Raw genomic sequence first — 23970 nt, forward strand, 5'->3', positions numbered from 1 at the left:
CCTGGGTTTTGCAGTTATAGAGCAGCTGTGGTGCCCACAGGCTGTAAAGAAGAAAGACCTTTGTGTCTGTTTGGTTAGGTTTAGGCATGACCAGCCTAAAAATTTGAGAATTTTAATAAACTTATAGACATTCAGCTGGTTTCTCAACAATTCACTATTCCAAAGCATAAATAAAGCAGATATCAATAACATTAGATAAATGTATAAAATCAGAATCCAAACATAGTAAATAAACGTTAACATCATTAAAGTGATTATAGGAGCAAATCTGAGCTCTGAGGGGAAAGTCCCCGGAAGTATGACACATGAGTAACGCAATGGCGCTGACGTAATGACATCACGAGACGTGTGAGGGAAGGCGGAAGTAGATAGAACAACAACAACGCCCAGCTTCCGGTGTGTCGGACGTGGTGGTTGAGTTAACGAACAGCGGAGCTTCCAGCCGTTATTGTTCCCGGTGAACGGCAGCATGTCGCTGTTCGGTAAGTTGTTCGGCAGCGGGGGGAAAGGAGGGAAGGGGCCGACCCCCCAGGAGGCGGTCCAGCGGCTCCGGGAGACCGAAGACATGCTGGCCAAGAAACAGGAGTTTCTGGAGAAGAAGATCGAGCAGGAGCTCATGACGGCGAAGAAGAACGGCACGAAAAACAAACGAGGTGAGCAGACTGGACTTAACTAGTCCAATCGCTGGTTACGGTACTGTGTTAGTTAGTTAGTTAGTCAGGTAGTTAGCCAGTAGGCTAACCAAAGACCTGGGCTGCCTACCTGACACAGGTGAGCCCACGCGGCCGTCGGACCCCATAGTGCGACGGACTAACTAACTAACTAACTAAGTCAATCATACAGAGAAGAGAGTTAGTCAAGTTTGACCAACTAAACTCGTCATTGAGCTGTTAACAGACGGTGCTGCGTTCACGGACGTCAACTTAAAGTGTAATTATAAGTATCCTGATATGTTTTACACAGAAATTACATCTAATATTACTTTACTGTACTTGATGTTTATAACCTGTGTCTCTGTGACATTGACACACACATCCTGCGTCTGTCACCTGCTTCTCTCAAGTTCTGCCAGCCTAACTAGCAGCGGCCTGTGATGTCATCCAGGTATCCAGGTGAAACAGGAAGTGCTTTGTCATGTTAGGCAGGTTCGGTCCTTTGTATCTGTGCCCTTGCGGCCCGCTGTTGGTCCAGGCCGGGGAGCAGGAGAGGACGCAGACCGGCCCTCACCCAGTGCATGCTGGGACAGGCTCCTGCTGAGCCTCAGAGTCAGTAATAAGACTGTCGAGCTTCAGCTGCCATGAAGCATGACCAGCAGACTGCTCTCATTAAAGTCCTCTCTGTGTGTAAACACCAGCTGGCAAACAGCTGACCTGGAAAAAAGGACTTCAAACTCACAATTAATTTCATTTCTGAGGGTTAAAGGTCCCATATTATTCAAAATGTACTTTTTAGTATCTTTTAAATTATTACAATTAAAGTTAGTCAGACAGACAGACAGACAAACGGCAAAGAGAATCAGCTCAGTTTTCAAAATAAAAGCCCCCATGCAGACTGTCAGTGGTATATTCCAGCAGCACATCAGTATTATTCTCTAATGGGGGGGCACCAGGCCAGACGTCAGCCGCTCAGAGGGTTTTTAACACCACGGAAGACCAGAGGTTCATCTGGGATGGACTTTGACTTTAGCTGCTGTCTGTAGGTGCAGCACAACAAAGCAGGAAGTACATCCAAGAAACACGTTTAAATCAGCAGAAGAAGAAACGCAGCCTGTTTGATCCTGTTAGAGACACATTTAAAGCAGCAGAAGAAGAAACGCAGCCTGTTGGATCCTGTTAGAGACACATTTAAAGCAGCAGCAGAAGAAGAAACGCAGCCTGTTTGACTGCCACTGTACGAGGAAAATAGCGCGTTTTTTGAACATTAAAGCGTGTAAACCTGCTCTAGTCGGACCTCTAAATACAAGCATGGACCTGGAAACAGAGCGGAGCACAGGACCTTTAAGTTACTGTCATCCAGAGAGACTTCCTTTTTTGGCTGCAGTAACTGTGTCGACCAGCCCTGAAACCTGATGTTCTGCATTGTCTGTTACTTTCATTTATCAAACGACGGCACACACAGTCAGTAAATTCCTGGTGGTAAACATACCGACGCTGCAGTAATAACTCTGGAGGTGTTTTTAAAAAGGCTCTTCAGCTTTGGTTTCATTTCCCAGGGGGGCTAATGGAGAGATAAATATGCTGTAGGCATCATTTCCTGTAGTTAAACCCACAGCAGACCAACAGGTTAATGCACGAACGTCTTGACTTATGCTCATCACTGAGGTTGTGATGAGTAGAAAAGGACGGCAGGAAACACAGAGGGTCACAGCATTAAAGGGAGCTCGGGGCTGAGAGCAGCCGTGAACCCAGAGGACCTGCTAACGATCTGTGTGATGTTAGCTAACCGTGTTATCAGCCCAGGAATAGAGCCGAGTCCTGATACAATCTGATGAAACTGGAACCGTCAGCTGCTGTCTGGCTCCGGGTCGACCAGACCAACCGCTGATTAGATTTTAAGGTTTTACTGATCACTTTTCAAGCACGCCTGTGTTGTTGAGTCCATATGAGCAGCCTTAGAGCCTCAGGAGAGGCCTGAACTCCTGTGCTTTTAAATCTGGGCCACATTTCTACATATTTTGGTGTCTAAATGACAAAGTAGGTCCACTAAAAGTGCCTGTTTTAGCCACTGACGGGCTCAGATTGTTATTCTAAGTGTCTGACAGCATTTTAGTTTAACCACAAGCAGCCGTTTGTATATCGCTCTTTAAACACACCAGACTACTTTCACAAAAACAGTCATTTTGCCTGGCAGAACACAGACGTTGCTGTTCCAGGAGCTGTGACTGTCTTTTTTTAGCTCAGTGCTTTGGATCTGAACTATGTCTTTAAAACCCAAAATAACACAAGAAGTCACACAAACTCACCTATTTGAGGCAGCAGTAGATCAGCAACTCCTGCGTTCGGTTGGGGTAAAAATGAATGTTTTTCTCAATGGAGTCTGGTGGCTTCAGAGACAGTGATATGTTTCTGGGTTAAAAAAAAGGCCCAGAAACCTGAAACAACCATTATATCACTCTCTTCAAACACACCAGACTCCATTGACAGAAACTTATTTTACCTCACAGAACAAGACAAGTTTCATCACAATACGGTAATTTTGAGCTCCTGGTACAATAACTAAGCAATGTATTGCTGTGAAGAGGCCAAACCACCTGACACAGATACAGGAAGTGACTCTTTACTAAGCCGTCTCTGGTTAAAACGTCAGACATTGTTAAATAAACTAGTTAAGCAAGTCGGTACAGGTGAGTTGTTGGATCAAATAGTCCTGCACAAAAAAAACTAATGGCTTTAAAAACATAAAACTGACTTTGATCTGAGTTAGTTAGTTAAATCTGGTGTCTCTGTAGTGAGGACTTAATCGTCCGCGGTCCCGTCAGTGAACTGTCTCTGTCTTTGTGTCCAGCTGCTCTGCAGGCCCTGAAGAGGAAAAAGCGGTACGAGCAGCAGCTGACTCAGATCGACGGGACGTTGTCCACCCTCGAGTTCCAGAGGGAGGCGCTAGAGAACGCCAACACCAACACGGAAGTGCTGAAGAACATGGGCTTCGCAGCCGAGGCCATGAAGGCTGCACACCAGAACATGTAAGAGACACGTAGAGACAAATCACAGGTTCAGTATCTCTGCAGGACAAGAGCTGACTTTAAACCCACCAGACTCCATTCACAAAAACATCAATTATACCTAGAAGAGCGCAGGCAGTGATAATCTAACGCTGCCTTGCTCGGTTGGTTTATTTGTGTTACTGTGTCAGTTTGGTGCTTTAAATGTTTAGTGTGGATCTGAACTAATGTGTGTGTTCATTGATTGAGGCTGCAGCTGCTCAGTGAACTGTTGTGTTCTGCAGGGAAAAAATTCAAATTTTATCAGTGGAGTCTGGTGGCTTTGTAGTGAGAGAAGATAACAGCTTCAGTTTCCCCTCTGAAAGTCTTTCTGACGGTGATGTAATGAGGTGGAAATATTCTAAATATGGTGCTCACTTTTTTTTAAAATACTGACAGTATGAAAATAATCTGAACAACCCTTAATCTTTCGTTATTAGCTCGTAATCTGTTCTTTTCTGATCTCAGCTGTTTGTTTTCATCCCTTGTTGTCCTTTAGCCAAAAGATCAAATAATCTGAACAGTCCATCGTTGGTTTATGTTACATGTTTCACACACGTCATCTGTCTGTCTGTCTGCCTGTCTGTCCTCCTCTTTCACAGGGACATCGACAAAGTGGACGATCTGATGGCAGAAATCACAGAGCAGCAGGAAGTGGCTCAGGAGATCTCAGATGTCATTTCCAGACCGATCGGTTTCGGACAGGAGTTCGACGAGGTGAGAAGCAAACAGACGGGGGGGGGGGGGGACTGTTTTTCCATCTGTGCTCACTACAAACCCACCAGACTCCATTCACAAAAACATAGATTTTACCCAGCCGAACACACAGGAGGTGCTCGTCTAACGCTGCCTCGATCAGTTAGGGTACTTGTCTTATTGTGTGACTTTGGTGTTTTTAAATGATTAGTTCAGATTTTAACTAATGTTTTAGCTCATTGACTGAGGCAGCGGCACAGCAAACCCCCGTGTTCTGCAAGGTTAAATTACACGTTTTTCCACTGGAGCCTGGTGGCTTTTGCTGGTAGCTTTCTAGAGCTCAGGAACCAAATCTGTGGACTTAAAACCGGGATCTGAATGTAGCTCTGGTCTGCTGTGGGAGTAACGGCACCATCTAAACACCTGAGATGTGACTATCTCTGTCTCCTTGCAGGATGAGCTCATGGCTGAGCTTGAGGAGCTGGAACAGGAAGAGTTGGACAAAAATCTTCTGGAAGTTGAAGGAACGGAGGACGTCCCTCTGCCCAGCGTCCCGGCTACATCACTGCCATCTCAACCAGGTAGGACACGTCCCGTCTGTCGAACTTTTTGGCAGATTGATGCCATTAGTGGTACGCCGGATAAACTATTGGCACTTCCTGTTTGATATGCAGACGGACATCACTGTAAGACTTTGATACTGAAGAAAACTTAAAAATGTGAAAATTCTCAGGCAAGTTCTGAACTTAAATTGGTGATTTAAATATTATCTCCAGCTTCAACATGTAGCTCACTTTCAGTCCCCACTGCTAGAAGTACATGAAGAAAGGAGAAACGCCAGCCAGCGTTTTGTCACTTGTGAATTCACAGAATTATGATTCAGGCTTTAAATGTTCTCTTTTTTCTGTTTCTGTTCTCCTCTGGCAGCCAAGAAGAAGGAGGAAGAAGACGAAGACGACATGGCGGACCTCGAGGCCTGGGCGGCTAACTAAGATAGCTTGTCCTGCTAGTTAGCCGGCGCCCCCCTCCTGTCTGCGTCTGAGCTGCTGGTCCCAGACGTCTGGGGGAGGGACAGGGACTCTGGGCTGCTGAGCCGGCTGCTGGCACGCTGCCCCCTCCTAAAGCCTCGGTTCTAATATCTAAAGTATGCACTCGTGCAAATATCCACTGACTTCAAACGAGGCTTTTCTGCTCCGATTAATGTTCCAGTAAGAATCTCTCTGCTGCGGCTGCACACTCTTCTGTTTCTAAAGGCCGTCGAGCGAATGTCCTGCCTTCTGCTGCTCGTGCTTACGTGTATCCAGGTTCTCTCTGCGAGGAAAAAGAGCGCATGAAGCGTGCAAGTGCATGTTTCAAAGGGAGAGCGATCCATCGGCACATCGGCACATCGATTAAGTCGGACTCTCGCTGAAATACTGCTGTTAAACTACAGAAGGACGACGTGTTACAGCAGAGAAACATCCCTCCGTCAGCCATATCTCATGTAAAAATCTATTCTGGGAAAAAAAAGAATGTTTTTCCATAAGTGAAAATTAGCTTTTACCTTTCTTTATCAGTTCTGGAGTCAGACTTTACTTTTTCTAACGCACTTCTGAAAATCCAACCCTGTCTGAAATTAAAGATGGTGTGTGTGAGTGTGTGAAGTCTTTTCAGCCTTTTGACACAGTGACCTCATATCTGTGTATATATACTGTATATATATGAGTGTGTCTATATATACAGTAAATATACAATAATAATATACACAATCCAACAGATGCTCTTTAAATAGAGTAAATGAAACAGGGAGTATTGTTTTGTTTTGCCCAGTCCGCACATTTGCAGACAAACTAAAGAAATCAGTTTGACATGGCACTCAGACGCCTCCTCTGTCCTCCGACTGTCCAGAGAGAGGTCCTTCATGTGGCAGCCATGTTGCCCTGTGACTTTATCTGAATAAAGTTTTGATTGGATACAAGCTTGTCCACCGTTGCATCTCTTCATGCAGGCACCAAGTATTCAGGCTGCTAGAAACATCGCTCTCTTTAAACACACCAGACTCCATTGACAAAAACAGTAATTTTACCTCTACGGCTGCTGTGATCTGGTTAGTTAGTTAGTGTTATTGTGTGTTACACAAATATTGTGTTGGGTCTGAACTGACCCTTTAAAACACCAAAGTCACTCAATAACACAAACAAACTAACCGATCGAGGCAGCAGCTACACCAGCAGCTCCTGTGTCCTGTTCTCTAAAATCCCTGTTTTAGTGAATGTAGTCTGGTGTGTGTGCTGTTTGTGGTTAAACCAAAAGGATCTTCCAGGTCTCTCTCTGTAGGGATCCTTTCCATGATGCTGTCACACACTTAGAATAACACTCTGAGCCTGTCAGTGGATCAAACAGGAACTTGAAGTGGACGTATGTTATGTAAGGTTCAACAGAACAGATCTGCTCAGAGGGAAGTGAAAACGCGTCGACCTGCTCTGTTTCACACAAGCTTCTGACCTTTGACCTCGTGCTGCTGACCAAGGCATTAAAGTTGTAAACTGCAGACTTAAACATGTTTTATCTTCAATAGTGAAACTGTTTGTTTTATGTGTAACTTTCGGAGTAAACTCACTTTTTTATTGTTAAATTCTAGTTCAGTTTTAATGGTCCAACTCTGCGGTGGCCCCTTTGGGTCACACCAGCAGTCGACTTACTGACTGTATCATAATCTACTTAAGCAATAAAGGAATGAATTAATAATCCTACTGTAAAAATAATCCCACTTAGAAGAAATCTGTGTGTTTTTGTTAAAATCTGAACAAAGAGCTGCAGTGATTTGGTGGCAGAGGAATGTGGTCTGAAGCGGTCCGCTGTGGTCGACATCGAGACCCCCGGCTCTTAAATTAGCGGCAGGATCGTGTTTCTACCAGAGGGCCGAGTTTCTCCTCCAGACTTTGCCTCCTTCCCTCCAGGATATCTGGGTTCATGGTGCCGACATCATTAACGCCTGAACCGCGCTGCACATATTTTATTTTCTTCCTCAGTAATTTTCAGATGAATCAAACCTGCTCTGCATGTTTGTGTGTGTGTGGAGAGAAAATAACCAAAAGACAAGTAATGAGGAGTTTTAATGTTAAAGCAGAACAGTTTATTTACAGAGTTCAGAAAAAGAGTCTAACGAGTCTTAATAATTTTAGTTTAGTCTCCGCAGGAAGTGCTGCTGGTTGGTCTAATGCTGCTTTGATCAGTCAGCTTGTTTGTGATATTGTGTGACTTTGGTGCTTTAAAGGGCTAGTTCAGACATGTTAGTTCTTTGATTGAGGCTGTCGCAGCACAGCAAGCTCCTCCAATGGCTGTGAGGCCAGGTTACATATGTTATAAATCATGTTAGATGTTATGAATCATGTTACATATGTTATGAATCATGTTAGATGTTATGAATCATGTTACATATGTTATGAATCATGTTTCTTATGTTATAAATCATGTTACATGTGTTATAGATCATGTTACATGTGTTATAAATCATATTTCATGTTATAAATCATGTTACATGTGTTGTAAATCATGTTACATGTGTTATAGATCATGTTACATGTATTATAAATCATATTTCATGTTATAAATCATGTGACATGTGTTATAAATCATGTTACATGTGTTATAAATCATATTACATGTGTTATAGATCATGTGACATGTGTTGTAAATCATGTTACATGTGTTGTAAATCATGTTACGTGTTATAAATCATATTTCATGTTATAAATCATGTGACATGTGTTATAAATCATGTTACATGTGTTGTAAATCATGTTACATGTGTTATAGATCATGTTACATGTGTTATAAATCATATTTCATGTTATAAATCATGTTACATGTATTATAGATCATGTTACATGTGTTATAAATCATATTTCATGTTATAAATCATGTTACATGTGTTATAGATCATGTTACATGTGTTATAAATCATATTTCATGTTATAAATCATGTTACATGTGTTATAGATCATGTTACATGTGTTATAGATCATGTTACATGTGTTATAAATCATGTTACATGTGTTATAGATCATGTTACATGTGTTATAGATCATGTTACATGTGATCTGCTCTGTCAGGTATGATGCCCAGTGTCACACTACAGAGACCAGATTTAACCTGTTCCTGTTGCACCTACACCAAACAGCCACGCCCACACCTCACCTCAACTTCTCATTGGCTGGCCCCCCCACACCACCCGCCATCCAATCAAAAGGCTCAGGCGCGGGGCGGGAGCAGCAGCAGCCAATAGGAAGGCCGGACCGTCCCGGGGCTGAGCCGCCCTGCGGGGTAAAGCGGTTTGAATGTGGCTGCGAGGATAAAAAGCGAGCCGTCATGTTTGTGTCCCTCCCTCTCTGCCTCTGTCCGTCGGCCAGGCTGCACTCATCCTCCCCGGAACGAAGCGCCAGAAAGCCGCCATGTCCGAGAAACTCCCCTTCAAAGTGGGTCAGTGCCGACATGTTTCAGTTTGTCCACAGTTAGCTAACAGCTAGCATGATGCTAACTCCATGGAAACCATCATGTCGGCTGGCGGCTCTGCTAGCAGACGGGTTTAGCATCAGAGCTAATCATTAAGCCTCAGAGCTAATCATTTAGCATTAGAGCTAATCATTTAGCATTAGAGCTAATCATGCAGCGGAGTAAAAGTAGGGGGATAAATCAGGCTGGTTTGGGGCTCGTTCCGGGGCTTAAAGGAGCTCTTTCCCGGCTTCATTCCTGCTAACATTAGCTTGCTAACATGCGGTAAATTATACGAAATTGTTACTGTTACTTAGCTCAATGTTTAGCATGTTTACACCGTCATTTTAAGCCGTTACTCTCAGATTTACACATGCCGCAGGTCGGTGAAATGCGACGATGAACCGACATGTAACAGTCATATTAGCGCCGAACATGAGCTCCTGCTGGACGGAGAAGACCTCCGTAGCCTCTGGGTGTTGTAGTTTCTTAGCAGAGCCGCGGCCGTCACGCTCCTCGTCTCGGGCTGTGTTTGTAAACTACAACTCCCGCGATGCCATGCGCCCTGCCGCCCGTTCCTGCATGAGTGACAGGAGCAGGCAGAGGCAGATCTGCATGAAGCTCTCACATACCGTAGTAATGCAGGACTACACGTGGTGCTCCAGTGCAGCAGCTCCCTGAGCCACGATTAAATGTCCAAATAAATGCATTTATAACTAAATTCTGTTTGGCTCCGGCATCGTATGAGGGGTAAATATTAAAGTAGGTTTACAGGGGGACATTTACTCTAATATTGTCCAAATATGAGGTACTTGTACTTTGAGTATAACTATTTTCATCCAACTTTATGCTCCACTACATGCATCTTGCAGCTTTAGATACTGTGAAGTGTAAATAACTATTTATTAATATTAATAAATCAAAATTGGCTCCACATTCTCCATCTGCAGCAGTTATTATAACCTGATAATAGGGTCTCCTGTATTATCAGGGTTCGTGCAGAGTTGTGAAACTTCATTTTAACAGTCAGATTTTAGGAATATGCTTAAATTCAAATGTACTATTTGGAAAAAAAGATGGTTGATTTTTAACATAGTCTGGTATTTCAACTAAATCACTCATGCAAACCAAAGATCTGTTAATATTTAAAATGAAATGATACTGTGTGATGATAATACAGTGATAGGTATGGAAGTTTTTGGTTTGTGTACCTTGAAAGTGCTTAAATGTTCCTGTTAAAACGTTGTATGCACCCGTGTTATGTTGAAAAGGGCCGTTCTGAATGAGTACTTTTGGTATTTTAAGTATATTTTGATGCTCATACTTGTCGTACTCTTGCTTGAGTAACATTTTAAACAGGAGGCGTCTGGTTTTGTCTGAGAAAATATCGCTCTGTGAAGCAGCTGCTATTAGAAGAAGTTTCACAACGTCGCGTTAAAGGATAACAACCCCAGGCTGAAGTCCACAGTCCACCTCGGGGACCGCATCCATCCAGTCCTGAAGACACGTTCATTCATTTACCCCTGTGTGTGTGTGTGTGTGTGAGCCTCACCTCTTACACACAACCGATCAATGCAGTGTTGCACTGGGGTGTATTTGTTTTTGATAAAGTCCCCACTGCTGCAGTATCTTAATGATCAGATAATAGACAACAAGGGGAACGTTTTTTATTCTGGACAGTAAAAAACAGGCCTGTGTTCCTTTGATACCAAATATTATTAGACATGTTTTTAATAAAAGAATAATCACTACCTGACTGAATAATTAGTTTTTTAGATAAAGACATGGTAGGAATCAGGGAGCCTCATTGATTTGACTATGTGATTTACCACAGCTTTAATGTGCTGGAAAAAACTTAAGATGTAGTTTGACTTTGGAAAAGCTGTAGTGGTAAATTACTGAAGGTGAACGGAGCAGATAGTTTTAGGTTGTACACACAGGTCTGGTTTACGTCTTGCACTCATACCTGTGACCATAAACTAGCATGAATAATCAATAACGTGCCTTTGGCCGGCGTGTAGCTGATGAGACTTGAACCCCAGGACCTGCTGGTACTGGACCCTGCTGAGCTCAGTGATTCAGGTTCATCCTGTCTGATGATAGCGGTGAACTCGGTGGGCTTTTACCTCCGCCACTACTCTGACCTCGGTGTGAACCGGTTTCTAATCCCCTCTGTGGCCGGTCACGCAGCCCAGGGCCGGTTCAGTGCAGTCAGCCCGACTGTTTGCACAGTCAGTGTCCCCGTGTGCCGCGAGGTGAAATTACCAGGCAAAGCATGCTTTCTACTCACCTGCAAGGATAAAGTCAGTCTGTACCAGTTTACGTGCTGAAAGGGGAACCAGGGCACTATTTTTACACATCGCTCTCTTCACAGCCACCAGACTTCATTGAAAAAAATGGTAATTTTAGCTTGCAGAAGACGGGGCTTTGTGACGCACAAACAAGCTAACTGATCAAAGTAATGTGACGTCACATCTGCTTCAAAACACAGAGTGAGAATATTTTCAGTAACAGACTGAGATCTGATACGACCTGCAAACTCTGGATCGTGATGCAGAAAAGAAACGGCATCCTTTACAGTTCATACTCTTGTATGGTGAAGTGATTTTACTGCCCCTTGAGGCGTTGCAGCCCAACTGTCAGTGTTGCAGCTGTGTCACAGGGCGGCAGAGAGCGAGCGGTGGTAGTCTGCACTGAGACTCTACAACACAGAGGACTCAGAGTGATTCTCTCCACCGACACTTTAACACTCAGTGTAGCTGTAAGAGCATCAAGTGCTTGGATATTTAAACCTTAAAGATGAAACACAAACAGCCGTTGTATCGCTCTCTTCAAAGAAACCAGACTCCATTGACAAAAACGACACTTTTAGAACACAGGGGTTGCTGGTCTATTGTTGTCTTGATCAGTCAGTTTGTGTTATTGTGAGAGTTTGGTGATTTTTAAAGTGTTAGTTTGGATCCAACACAATATTTGTGTAACAGACAGTAACACAAACAAACTAAATAATCCAGACAGCAGCAGAGCAGCAGCTCCTGTGTCCTGTGAGCTAAATTCCCTGTTTTAGTGAATGTAGTCTGGTGTGTGTGCTGTTTGTGGTTAAACCAAAAGGATCTTCCAGGTCTCTCTCTGTAGGGATCCTTTCCATGATGCTGTCACACACTTAGAATAACACTCTGAGCCTGTCAGTAGAGAAAATTTCCTAATGAGTTTATGGCTCCAAAAATAAACTAAGATGACGACGTCTATAAAGCCAAACTCGAGGTTTCGAAACGGCGGCCCATGGTGGCCACGTCCCCTTCTGATGTACGGTCTATGCTAAGATGTATGTATGTGGATGTTAGCCTGCAGGCGTTAGCTTAGCACCACATTTGGCAAAAGCAGCACAACATCGTTTTTCACTTTTGGACGAGTTCACTGATCAAATTTCTGTTTAATCGAGAGGTGATTGGTTTAATCCAGACGTCACCAGGATTAAAGAGACGAGGAGCTTTAGGATCTGGTTATTTCCTGTGATATTAACGTTGCTGAACACTCCCTCCCTCTCTCTCTCTCCCTCCCTCCCCCAGCTGACATCAGCCTGGCCGAATGGGGGCGTAAGGCCATCGACATCGCTGAGAACGAGATGCCCGGTCTGATGAAGATGAGGGAGCTCTACGGCCAGTCGAAGCCTCTGAAGGGCGCCCGCATCGCTGGCTGCCTCCACATGACCCTGCAGACCGCCGTCCTCATCGAGACCCTCACCGCCCTCGGAGCTGAGGTGACCTTTACCAGCTGCTGGTTAACATTTAGTAACGGGCAGCGTGTGACGCACCCCGAGTCTGCTTTTATTTATAAATTAGCTTTATAGATGCTAGTGTTTGAGGGATGTAGTAAAACATGCAGCAGAAAGACGTTTATAGTTGAAGCAGTTTGTATTCAGTGGGCAGATGAGATGCTGGACTGGAGGAGCCTCACAGATCCAACAACAGGAGATAATCCTCTTCTAATTAGGAGACCGTCCTCGCTGTCTTGGTCCAGTGCTGAGACGAGGCTTTGTTTCCACTAACATCTTTATGTTTTCTATCCCCGTGTGGCTCATTTAGTCTTCATTCAATCATTTTCTGGTACAAAGCGTCTGGGATGTTCGGTGCCTCGAGGCCGTGCGCTCTGTTATCTGTCTGGTTTTTATCTGTCAGACTGGTTTGGTCCTGCAGGATCCTGCACTTGAGAGACCAAACAGGGAATAACTAACCTGCTCCCTGAGCCCGTCACTGCCTGTCCTCCTCCTAAACGCTGCTCGGCCTGACGTGAACTTTGCAGAACCTCCGCCACTGAGGACTGAAACCTGCAGCAGGCACAACATTTAACAAATGTAATCATTTGTTACATGATTTGTTTGTCCTGATGCTCCTGCCCTGTGTGATGAAGTTAACACTTTTATTCTCAGTAGTCTAAATGGTCCGCTGGCGTTTCTTCTTATTCTGACGTCATTTCTTGGAGGCTCTTAAGATGCTTCATGTCCCTAAAATCTGTCCAACCTCAGCTAAAAGGTTCCAGAACTCAATAAATACATGTTTTAGATGTTTCTCTGCTTCCACTCCCTCTAATGATGTCCTCAGCTCAGAGTCTGAGCTCTCAGCTGCAGAAAGAATCAATCTATTATAGCTTTTATTTTAGATCAGTTTAAACAAGAGTGTCTAAATAAAAAGTGGACGTAGTCGGTTTGTGGATGTGTCTTCATCTTGGTCACCATCGTATAACGAGGAGTTCTCCTCAGCCAACTGTCCTTTTATATTTATTTCTAGATGAATCCGTCTTTGACCAGATAACCTGTTAAACTCTGTGTCCTCCTCTTCCTCGGTCCTCAGGTCCAGTGGTCGAGCTGTAACATCTTCTCCACTCAGGATCACGCTGCAGCCGCCATCGCCAAGGCTGGCATCCCAGGTAACACACTCACCTGTCTGTACTGCATGTCATAAAGGGTCCTGCTTTTATATATTTTGGTGTCTAAATGTCTGATAGGTACAAAAAGAAACAGCTGTTATATTGTTCTATTCACAGCCACCAGACTTCATCTGAACTAACTCTTTTTAAAACAACAAAGCTCTCTGCTCTGAGCTAAAATCCCTGTTTTAGTGAATGTAGTCTGGTGTGTGTGCAGAGAGCGATATAACGGCTGTTTGTGGTTAAACCAAAAGGATCTTCCAGGTCTCTCTCTGTAGGGATCCTTTCCATAATGCTGTCAGACTCAGCACATCTTGCAGGTTTAGGTGATTGTACTGCCCCTTGAGGCGTTGCAGCCCAACTGTCAGTGTTGCAGCTGTGTCACAGGGCGGCAGAGAGCGAGCGGTGGTAGTCTGCACTGAGACTCTACAACACAGAGGACTCGGAGTGATTCTCTCCACCGACACTTTAACACTCAGTGTAGCTGTAAGAGCATCAAGTGCTTGGATATTTAAACCTTAAAGATGAAACACAAACAGCCGTTGTATCGCTCTCTTCAAAGAAACCAGACTCCATTGACAAAAATGACCCTTTTCGAACACAGGGGTTGCTGGTCTATTGCTGTCTTGATCAGTCAGTTTGTGTTATTGTGAGATTTTGATGTTTTTAAAGTGTTAGTTTGGATCCAACACAATATTTGTGTAACAGACAGTAACACAAACAAACTAAATAATCCAGACAGCAGCAGAGCAGCAGCTCCTGTGTCCTGTTCGCTAAAATCCCTGTTTTAGTGAATGTAGTCTGGTGTGTGTGCAGAGAGTGATATAACGGCAGGTCTCTCTCTGTAGGGATCCTTTCCATAATGTTGTCAGACACTTATATGTGTGTGTGTGTTTAGTGTATGCGTGGAAAGGTGAGACTGATGAGGAGTACGTGTGGTGCATCGATCAGACTCTGTACTTCAAAGACGGTCAACCCCTCAACATGATCCTGGACGATGGAGGAGACCTCACCAACCTGGTCCACCAGAAGTACCCCAAACTGCTGGCAGGTCTGTACGCACACGCACACACACACACACACACACACACTCTTTGACTTTAGCTGCTGTCTGTAGTTGCAGCACAACAAAGTAGGAAATACACCCAAGAAACACATTTAAAGCCGCAGAAGAAGAAACACTGCCTGTATGATCCCGTTTGAAACACGTTTAAAGCAGCAGAAGAAGAAACGCAGCCTGTTTGATCCTGTTAGAAACACATTTAAAGCAGCAGAAGAAGAAACGCAGCCTGTTTGATCCTGTTAGAAACACATTAAAAGCAGAAGAAGAAACGCGGCCTGTTTGATCCTGTTAGAAACACATTTAAAGCAGCAGAAGAAGAAACACAGCCTGTATGATCCCGTTTGAAACACGTTTAAAGCAGCAGCAGAAGAAGAAACGCAGCCTGTTTGATCCTGTTAGAAACACATTTAAAGCAGCAGAAGAAGAAACGCGGCCTGTTTGATCCTGTTAGAAACACATTTAAAGCAGCAGAAGAAGAAACGCAGCCTGTTTGATCCTGTTAGAAACACATTTAAAGCAGCAGAAGAAGAAACGCGGCCTGTTTGATCCCGTTAGAAACACGTTTAAAGCAGCAGAAGAAGAAGAAACGCAGCCTGTTTGATCCTGTAAGAAGCTCCAACATCAGTTTAACGACCAAACCAGCTAAAATGTGAATGTGCTTCTCCTAAAGTTTTCAGTAGGGAGCATCAGTGCTACTAATACAGGAAAAGTTAGTTTGGATCCCTGATTTCTCACCAGACATCATTCATACTCTTGCAGGTTTAGGTGATTGTACTGCCCCTTGAGGCGTTGCAGCCCAACTGTCAGTGTTGCAGCTGTGTCACAGGGCGGCAGAGAGCGAGCGGTGGTAGTCTGCACTGAGACTCTACAACACAGAGGACTTGGAGTGATTCTCTCCACCGACACTTAAACACTCAGTGTAGCTGTAAGAGCATCAAGTTCTGAAAGAACTCTGATATTTAAACCTTTAAAGTTGAACACAAGCAGCCATTGTATCGCTCTCTTCAAAGAAACCAGACTCCATTGACAAAAACAACACTTTTAGAACACAGGGGTTGCTGGTCTATTGTCTTGATCAGTCAGTTTGTGTTATTGTGAGTTTGGTGATTTTAAAGTGTTTAGTTTGGATCCAACACAATATTTGTGTACAGAAGCTCTTTTAGTGGACCTACTGTGATCAGTTGTCCCAAAGGATCACGTTGCAGTCTGTTTTGCCCATTCTGACCATTTTAACACTGTGTGGCGATATTTACTTTCACTAAATTCCTAAATGACTCTGACTTTGTGTTTTCAGGGATCCGCGGGGTGTCGGAGGAGACCACCACAGGTGTTCACAACCTGTACAAGATGATGAAAAAGGGCGAGCTGAAAATACCCGCCATCAATGTCAACGACTCCGTCACCAAGGTAACGATCCTCCAGCTTTTAATCCTATGCAGGATGCACAATAATCCTCATAAACAAACACCAATTCAAACACTCTCTGTAGATGAGTTTGTTTTTAAATGTTTGTCTTTAACTTTGGTTTCCATGGTTACGCCTCACTCACTTCTGTAGCAGTCGTCTTTGTCACTCGTCATACATGACGCTTTATATGAAATGAACACAGTGACATGAATTAAACGTCAAATTGTTGAGAAGCAGCATAAAATAAAGTAAAACTAGATTTTCTAAAATACATTTAAACGAGGGCAGTCGTGCACATTACAGGCACGAACGAGCTCCTAACCTGTAAAGTTTACTTGAAATTGACTCCTAAGAACATTTAAAAAAGAAAAAAGTCCAGCTCAGTAACTCTCAGGATTCAGACGAACTCACACCCTTTTTTACTTGTCGTGTTTTCCCCTCACATACAACATGCTAACGTAATTAGCTTAAGTCTATGGCATTTTACATTGACTAAATTAGCTTAGAGGCTAACCGCCTTCCTTTTAACTCAACAAATGAATTAAATGTACCCAGTTTTTCTTGTTCTTGCTCACTGCTGGTTAAAGTCGCTGCAGCAGCACAGACGAGTTTCATCCTACTCGTCAGGTTTCTCAGCCTAACGGTGCCGCAGCGACGAGACAGCAGGCTGCTGATTGGTTATTGTGCTCTGTAACATGAACTTTTGAAGTGAAGTCTATGGGTCCCTTATTAAACTTTTCTAAGGATAATGTTTGCTCTAGACCTTCTAGCAACACATGAGGGGAAACCCTTAGACCTCTAAGTGTTTGCATTTAGCTGCTTAAGGAATAACGCTTCCTTTAGATAAGTGTAAGGGCGACCTCGGCCTTATGGCCTCAGGCCTCTGGTCTTCCTCTGCCGTCGCTCCTGTGAGCCTGCTGACTAACGCCGTTCGTATTTTCCTGCAGAGTAAGTTTGACAACCTGTACGGCTGCAGGGAGAGTCTGATCGACGGGATCAAGCGAGCCACCGACGTGATGATCGCCGGGAAGGTCGCCGTGGTAGCGGGCTACGGCGACGTGGGTAAAGGCTGCGTCCAGGCTCTGCGCGGGTTCGGCGCTCGCGTCATCGTCACGGAGATCGACCCCATCAACGCCCTGCAGGCCGCCATGGAGGGTAGGTGACGAAGGACGGCTGTGAACGTGAAGCATCAGTTGGTTCAGGAGTCCAAACTCAACATTAAATATGATGAATCATAAATGAGAAACGTTTCTAAATACAGAGACGAGGTTTTCTGTGAAACACCTGAAACATGATGAAGCTCCTCCTCTTCCTCCTCTGTAGGTTACGAGGTCACGACCATGGATGAAGCTTGTAAGGAAGGAAACATCTTCGTCACCACCACTGGCTGTGAGGACATCATCCTGGGACAGTAAGCTCCTCCCTCCTTGGTCATTTCCAGCTCTGGATTAATTTTCTTTGGTGCTTTTTATTCTTTAATGTTTTTTTACAGCCTGAATCAGTATTTTAGCCTTCGCTCTCAGGTGGACAGAAGTTGCCACGTTTAACGTTCAAACAGTGAGAATATTTTCAGTGACAGACTGAGATCTGATACGACCTGCAAACTCTGGATCGTGATGCAGAAAAGAAACGGCATCCTTTACAGTTCATCCTCTTGTATGTTGAAGTGATTGTACTGCCCCTTGAGGCGTTGCAGCCCAACTGTCAGTGTTGCAGCTGTGTCACAGGGCGGCAGAGAGCGAGCGGTGGTAGTCTGCACTGAGACTCTACAACACAGAGGACTCGGAGTGATTCTCTCCACCGACACTTTAACACTCAGTGTAGCTGTAAGAGCATCAAGTTCTTGGAGAACTTGGATATTTAAATCTTAAAGATGAAACACAAACAGCCGTTGTATCGCTCTCCTCAAACACACCAGACTCCATTGACAAAAACAACACTTTTAGAACACAGGGGTTGCTGGTCTATTGTTGTCTTGATCAGTCAGTTTGTGTTATTGTGAGTTTGGTGATTTTAAAGTGTTAGTTTGGATCAAACACAATATTTGTGTACACAAACAAACTGATGGAGGCAGCAGCTCCTGTGTCCTGTTCTCTAAAATCCCTGTTTTAGTGAATGTAGTCTGGTGTGTGTGCTGTTTGTGGTTAAACCAAAAGGATCTTCCAGGTCTCTCTCTGTAGGGATCCTTTCCATGATGCTGTCACACACTTAGAATAACACTCTGAGCCTGTCAGTGGATCAAACAAGCTCTTTTAGTGGACCTACTGTGATCAGGTGCAGTTGTCCCAAAGGATCACCTTCTGCTAATTCCATCAACACTTCAGCAAACAGTGTAGCTCAACTTATTTTCAGCTCTTATTTAACAATGCACAACATATGGGAGGGGGGGGTGGGGGCAATAATATATTCCTTATTCAATATGTTAAGGGGAAACAATACGAGTGGAAGCAACATCAGTTGGTTTACTTCGTCTTCAACTTTCTGCTCAGTGGACGAAACAACCACAGTGATGTTTTCTGGTTCGACAGTCTGAAATCTAAAACTGGCTAAACATGCGTGTTGTTGATCATTTATTTACCCAGTAAACATCCAGCTGTTTGTACTCAAATGTGTGTTAATAATTGTGTGTGTGTGTTCCCTGCAGTCACTTTGAGAACATGAAGGACGACGCCATCGTCTGTAACATCGGACACTTTGACTGTGAGATCGACATGAGCTGGCTCACCAAGAACGCTGCAAAGAAGGTCAACATCAAGCCTCAGGTAGGAAAACTGAAACGGCTCCATCTTCTCTTCTAGATGGCGGGAGTTTCACACGGTGACGGTTCTAATCTTCCTCCTCCTCCTCCTCCTCCTCCTCAGGTCGATCGCTACCTGCTGAAGAACGGGCGTCACATCATCATCCTGGCCGAGGGCAGACTGGTCAACCTGGGCTGTGCCATGGGACACCCGTCCTTCGTCATGAGCAACTCCTTCACCAACCAGGTGCCGTGACCCTCACAGGGACAAGATGGCCGCCGTCCCCCTGCCATGATAACATGATAACAACACGTGTGTCACAGTCTGGATGAGTCTCACCTCCTGTCTCCTCCTGCAGGTTCTGGCTCAGATCGAGTTGTGGACCAACACCTCCAAATACCCTCTGGGAGTCTACTTCCTGCCCAAGAAGGTCAGACGCCTCATAATCATTACGTTTAGGCTGCAAACGAGGGAAGTTACTGATCTTTTTATCAGGGACAAAGTGGAGAGACGGACTTCTGTCGGAGGTTTTATCCAGTGAAGTCCTCCGTCGTTACTCTTCAGACGCTGTGTACGCAGGACGGGTGCTAACGTTAGCCACGTTAGCCTCCGTGGCTAAAAACAAAGCTGAGCTGGCAGATGGGCCTCCTGTCAGTCTGAGTCCTCGTTTCTTCTGTAGCTCATTACTTTTTATCTTCATGTTAAACCTCAGAAGAGTTCATCTGAACTCATTATCAGAATCGGCTTCATTTGGCAATCCATATGAAATGAGACGACGTAGACTAAAAGTAATCGTGAGCATCACAAAATGATCAAAGTATTTCATGTTGGGATTATTGATCGTACTTGGAGCAAACTTATTGTACAAAAACAAACCACAATATGAACCAGGATGACTGATAATCAGCTCGGTCCGTCTCTCTAAAGAGCTTTAATTCTTCCTCAGAGTGAAGAGAAGTGCGGAGTGTTTGACTGATGCTCCGTTTGTTTCTCTGTCCTGACAGCTGGATGAGCAGGTGGCCGCCGCTCACCTGGACAAACTGGGGGTGAAGCTGACCACCCTGTCAGACAAGCAGGCCAAGTACCTGGGTCTGCCCACCGAGGGGCCCTTCAAACCGGACCACTACCGCTACTGAGCCCCTCCCCCGCCCCCCGCCTGGAGGAACAGGAGGAGGAGCAGGAGGCGGCGGCGCTGGAAGGGTGTTGGCGGGTGGGAGCGTTTAGAGTTTCTGGTTCTGCGGCGGTCGGCTCGTGCTTTGCTTTCCCCTTAAACGGCCTCGTGTGAAACGCTAAAGATGTCCTGTGGCCGGAGTTTGAAACCAAACGCCTCTTTTGTCCTGCTTTTGCTTTAAAGTGAAATCAAACGGTATCTGTCGGACACAGCGGGACCGTGGACGAGCCAAAGCCTCCGTCTGGAGATTTAAATGTTTGTCAGAAGCATCATGTTTTTACTGAAGTGTTTTGTCATCTTATTTTTGCTCTGACTCTCTCTCTCTCTCTCTCTCTCATCACTGCTCTTCTTTCACACCAAGTGCTGCTGTACCTGCTCTCACCTCTTCCAAGACAGTTCCTCTCGTCATTCCCTCTCCGTTTATGGAATAAAATAAACCCCCACGCTCTCCTCTCTAATGGTGGAAAGGGTCAGAACCGCTTTCTCCTTTTGTACCTTAACGAATCGAGAAGAGAGGTTTTGGCGCACGGCGGCCATGTTCCAGTGCGTCCCCGCTAGCGCCGCCCTGAGTTAGCACTTAATGAAAGCTGTACTTGAACTGTGCGAGGAGACGCTGGCGAGGCGTCGGGTCGGAGGTAAACTTCTGCCAAAGCGACGTCATGTTTCTTTCTGATTTATTAAAGTCTTATTCTTTCTGTCGCATCTTTTTCTTTTTTTAATTGTGATTTTTATTAATTGGACCTGAAGCCCCTCTTACCCCCCCCACATCCCTCCCTGGTCACTTACTCACTGCAGCCAATCAGGGCGAAGTTAGCGGCGGCCACGGTTGCCAACGGTTACAGAGTTCAGCAGCTTGTAAAAGATTGATGATGAAACTGGAAAATAAAGAACATGTTGACTCTGTGTTGTTTCCCCGTGTGGTTCTCCGACAGTTTAAACACAACGTCCGTGTTTTCTTTAGATTTGATCTTTTTTAAGGACGAGGTCCACTGGAGGATCTTATCTCCGCCTCTATCTTATTATAAACATGGAGTTAGCCGTGGAAAAGCGAAGCAGATGTCGGAGCAGCAGCTCTGATCCAGATGGAAGCTCTTTAAACCGTTTTCAGGTCCATTCGGAGGCCTCTGATTGGATTACAGCTCAGGAGGAGCTCTGCCTCAGATCTGAGATTGTTCTTTAATTTACAACTGAACGACGTCTGAAATGAGCGAGACGGATGTTTTATGTCCTGTTTCACCTCCAGAACCCTTCATGCAGGTTAGCGCTGAGCTAACAGGAGGCTAAATATGATAGAACTGTTTTTGATGGTCTAACTTATTGAACGCTGTCAGCTCGGCCTTCCATGTGATGAAGAGTAGGAAGTCTTTAAAAGCCTTTGGTTCAGCATGTAGACGTCCTGATAAAGTTGTAGCAAATGTTTCCAATTTATCACAAAAAATCTGGATTATCAGCGTCTGTTCACTGCAGAGAGTTTAGTCTGAAGTTGGATGTTTGACCCGTTCAGACGGTCAAATATATTGATGGAGTGAAAACATGAGTGCTGCTCCTTCATCACCATGAACACACACTGGAGCACCAAATGTGGATTCATCCACTGCTGAAAATAGTCCCCAACAAATGCACCTTTTCCTCCCTGAAGCGTAGTGCCCCCCCCCCCCCCCCCCCCCCGGTTTACAGCCCGGGAACATCTCTGCTTCGTGGGACTAATAAAGGAACATCTTATCTTATCTTATCTTAGAACCCCTCCGGAGAGGAAGCGAGGAAAGAGCGAGCTGAGAAATGAAGGATATAAAATATATCGCTCCTCTGCTGCTAAGTGTCTCAGTTTACCCACAATGCATTGCTTGTGGGGCAGCAGAGTGATTGTTAAATCCAAAATGACTCCTCCTCCCCATAAACCAACATGGTGACTGAATTGAATCACAGTTTTCTCTGAGCCTCTCAGGACCGACTGCTTTAACACCTTTTTATGTTTTATCACACTGATGATAAAAAAAAACACCAGCATTATCCTTTAAAATCGTCTGCTCATCCTGCTGCACGTTAAACCACCTGACACTTTATTTTAAAAATAACAGACAGTCGATGAAAGTATGGGTAGAAGTGGTCAAATACTCATAAACTAAATAAACTGCTTAGATGGCCAGCATACGACCAGCACAGCAAGATCATAGATACAGACAGTGGATCAGTCTTGGTATCATGTCAGACATGTGGGTTAGGTGGGAAAGAGTTCTACAGGTATTTACAGCTTTGTGAGTATTTCTGGAAAAAGGTGAAAGGCCCTAACCCAATAGATCCACCAATGGTTATTCAAATATTTATTAATAATATTAACATAATATTAACAACATATTAATAATAATTAATAATAGTGCAGATGTGGCTGAATGTCTGGAAAACAGTCTTCTACCACCAGTTCTCTAACTTCTGTTGGAAGAACCTGACTGGATGTTTTATAACAGAAGACTAAACAAACTGGTTCTCAGTCAACTTGCTGGAGGGAATGTGGAGAAATGATGGCGGATCATGTCCATGTTTTCTGGACCTGTCCCTCTAAACCAGGGCTGTCCAAACTACGGCCTGTGCTCCAATTTTCATTGGCCCGCAGGAAATTCTAAAACTGTATTGGAACACGGCCCACACAGGGAACCTGCCCTGGACTGTGTTGTACTTCTCAGTCTCACCACTAGGTGGAGTAACTGTCTTTGAACGAGGCAGCTTCTACATAAAATGAGTAATAGAAGAAGAAATGTGCTACAGGTGACCAAAGATGGCAGAATGAAGGAAACGTAAGAGAGCAGGTGAGAGTAGAAAGTTTGAGACGTGGTGTGAGATGAGAGCACAGCTGATAACTAATGAAGATCACTTTGACACTACGGAGGAGCTGCTGGATGTTAGCAGGCTAAAGAGCACCAGGACAGGTGAGGATGTGTTTGAAGCTGGGCCAGGTGCAGTCGGCATGATGGGACTTTAATGGGACGAGCTGTGTGGAGGTACGACGGATGGAGCTCCAGCTGGGACAGGTGAGCCCAAAGGAATCTACGGTGTCCACCGAGGGGCAAGAAAGTGGAGGTAAGGCTGTTAATTAGAGCACCAGGGCTCTAACAGACTATTTCAAGCTTCCCTCTCTGGTGCTGGTGCTGGGGGGGGGGGCTAGCTGGCTAAGATCAGTAATGGACCAGTGTTGAAGAGAGGAGGATCTCTTCATGAGCTCAGTGACCCTCTCTGGTTGGCATGTTTAGTGGATCTCACTGATCACCTGATCACCTGAACAAGAGCCTACAAGGCAAAGAGCAGCTTGAACCACAACTAATAAATGAAAGCCCACTGATGGAAAGGCTGTTTTTTTTTCTTGAATCATATTCAGTTATCAAGCAGAATTTACCTACATTTGATTGATTTTGCCAACTTTAATCCACTAGAGGTGATCTATATATATATAGATCACCTCTAGTGGATTAAAGTTAGTAATACAGTACTTCTAGTGAGTGGTCCAGCCCTTTGGATGTTTTTCTGTATGTGGCCCTCAGTGAAAAAAGTTTGGACACCCCTGATCTATCCAGACCTTCTGGAAGGACGTAGGAACAATAATCTCAAATACACTGGGTTTTAGTTTCAGCTCAACCTTTACATTTCTTTACTTTGGTCATATTCCTGATGGACTGAGCAAAAATGACATTTACCTGTTAAAGATTTTGCTGGCTGCAAGTAAAAAGGCCATTACAAAATGCTGGTCTTTTTGTTAATATTGTTAAACGTCTACATCTCTTAGTGGGACTCCATACGACTCCAC

General features: G+C 44.5%; 2 protein-coding genes and 4 non-coding genes across 8 annotated transcripts; all 6 read left to right on the forward strand.

The window, feature by feature from the left end:
• The first annotated feature begins 371 nt into the window (after positions 1–371).
• LOC139210676 (charged multivesicular body protein 4b-like) lies at positions 372–6353 on the forward strand. 3 transcript variants are annotated; one of them, XM_070840788.1, is made up of 5 exons: positions 372–653; positions 3505–3682; positions 4303–4417; positions 4851–4991; positions 5332–6353. In XM_070840788.1, exons 1-5 carry the CDS (start codon positions 470–472, stop codon positions 5386–5388), a joined length of 675 nt encoding a protein of 224 aa, XP_070696889.1. In that variant the 5' UTR covers positions 372–469; the 3' UTR covers positions 5389–6353. The 3 variants fall into 3 exon arrangements, with proteins under 3 accessions (XP_070696889.1, XP_070696879.1, XP_070696897.1); XM_070840778.1 differs by having other exon boundaries at positions 4851–4986; positions 5324–6353; XM_070840796.1 differs by having other exon boundaries at positions 373–653; positions 4851–4977; positions 5324–6353.
• A 2368-nt stretch (positions 6354–8721) lies between these two features.
• ahcy (adenosylhomocysteinase) lies at positions 8722–21077 on the forward strand. Its single transcript, XM_070840753.1, has 11 exons — positions 8722–8857; positions 12439–12629; positions 13720–13795; positions 14694–14846; positions 16153–16265; positions 17213–17420; positions 17589–17676; positions 18910–19027; positions 19127–19249; positions 19362–19433; positions 20008–21077. Exons 1-11 carry the CDS (start codon positions 8830–8832, stop codon positions 20137–20139), a joined length of 1302 nt encoding a protein of 433 aa, XP_070696854.1. The 5' UTR covers positions 8722–8829; the 3' UTR covers positions 20140–21077.
• LOC139220712 (small nucleolar RNA SNORA17) lies at positions 11479–11612 on the forward strand. Its single transcript, XR_011585858.1, has one exon. It is a non-coding gene; the product is annotated as a small nucleolar RNA SNORA17 (small nucleolar RNA).
• On the forward strand, positions 14130–14263 carry LOC139220723 (small nucleolar RNA SNORA17). The gene has a single exon (XR_011585859.1). It is a non-coding gene; the product is annotated as a small nucleolar RNA SNORA17 (small nucleolar RNA).
• LOC139220646 (small nucleolar RNA SNORA17) lies at positions 15632–15765 on the forward strand. Its single transcript, XR_011585852.1, has one exon. It is a non-coding gene; the product is annotated as a small nucleolar RNA SNORA17 (small nucleolar RNA).
• Positions 17940–18073, forward strand: LOC139220728 (small nucleolar RNA SNORA17). The gene has a single exon (XR_011585860.1). It is a non-coding gene; the product is annotated as a small nucleolar RNA SNORA17 (small nucleolar RNA).
• Positions 21078–23970: the final 2893 nt, after the last annotated feature.

The sequence above is a fragment of the Pempheris klunzingeri genome, chromosome 2 (assembly GCF_042242105.1).
Source record: "Pempheris klunzingeri isolate RE-2024b chromosome 2, fPemKlu1.hap1, whole genome shotgun sequence".
NCBI lineage: Eukaryota > Metazoa > Chordata > Actinopteri > Acropomatiformes > Pempheridae > Pempheris > Pempheris klunzingeri.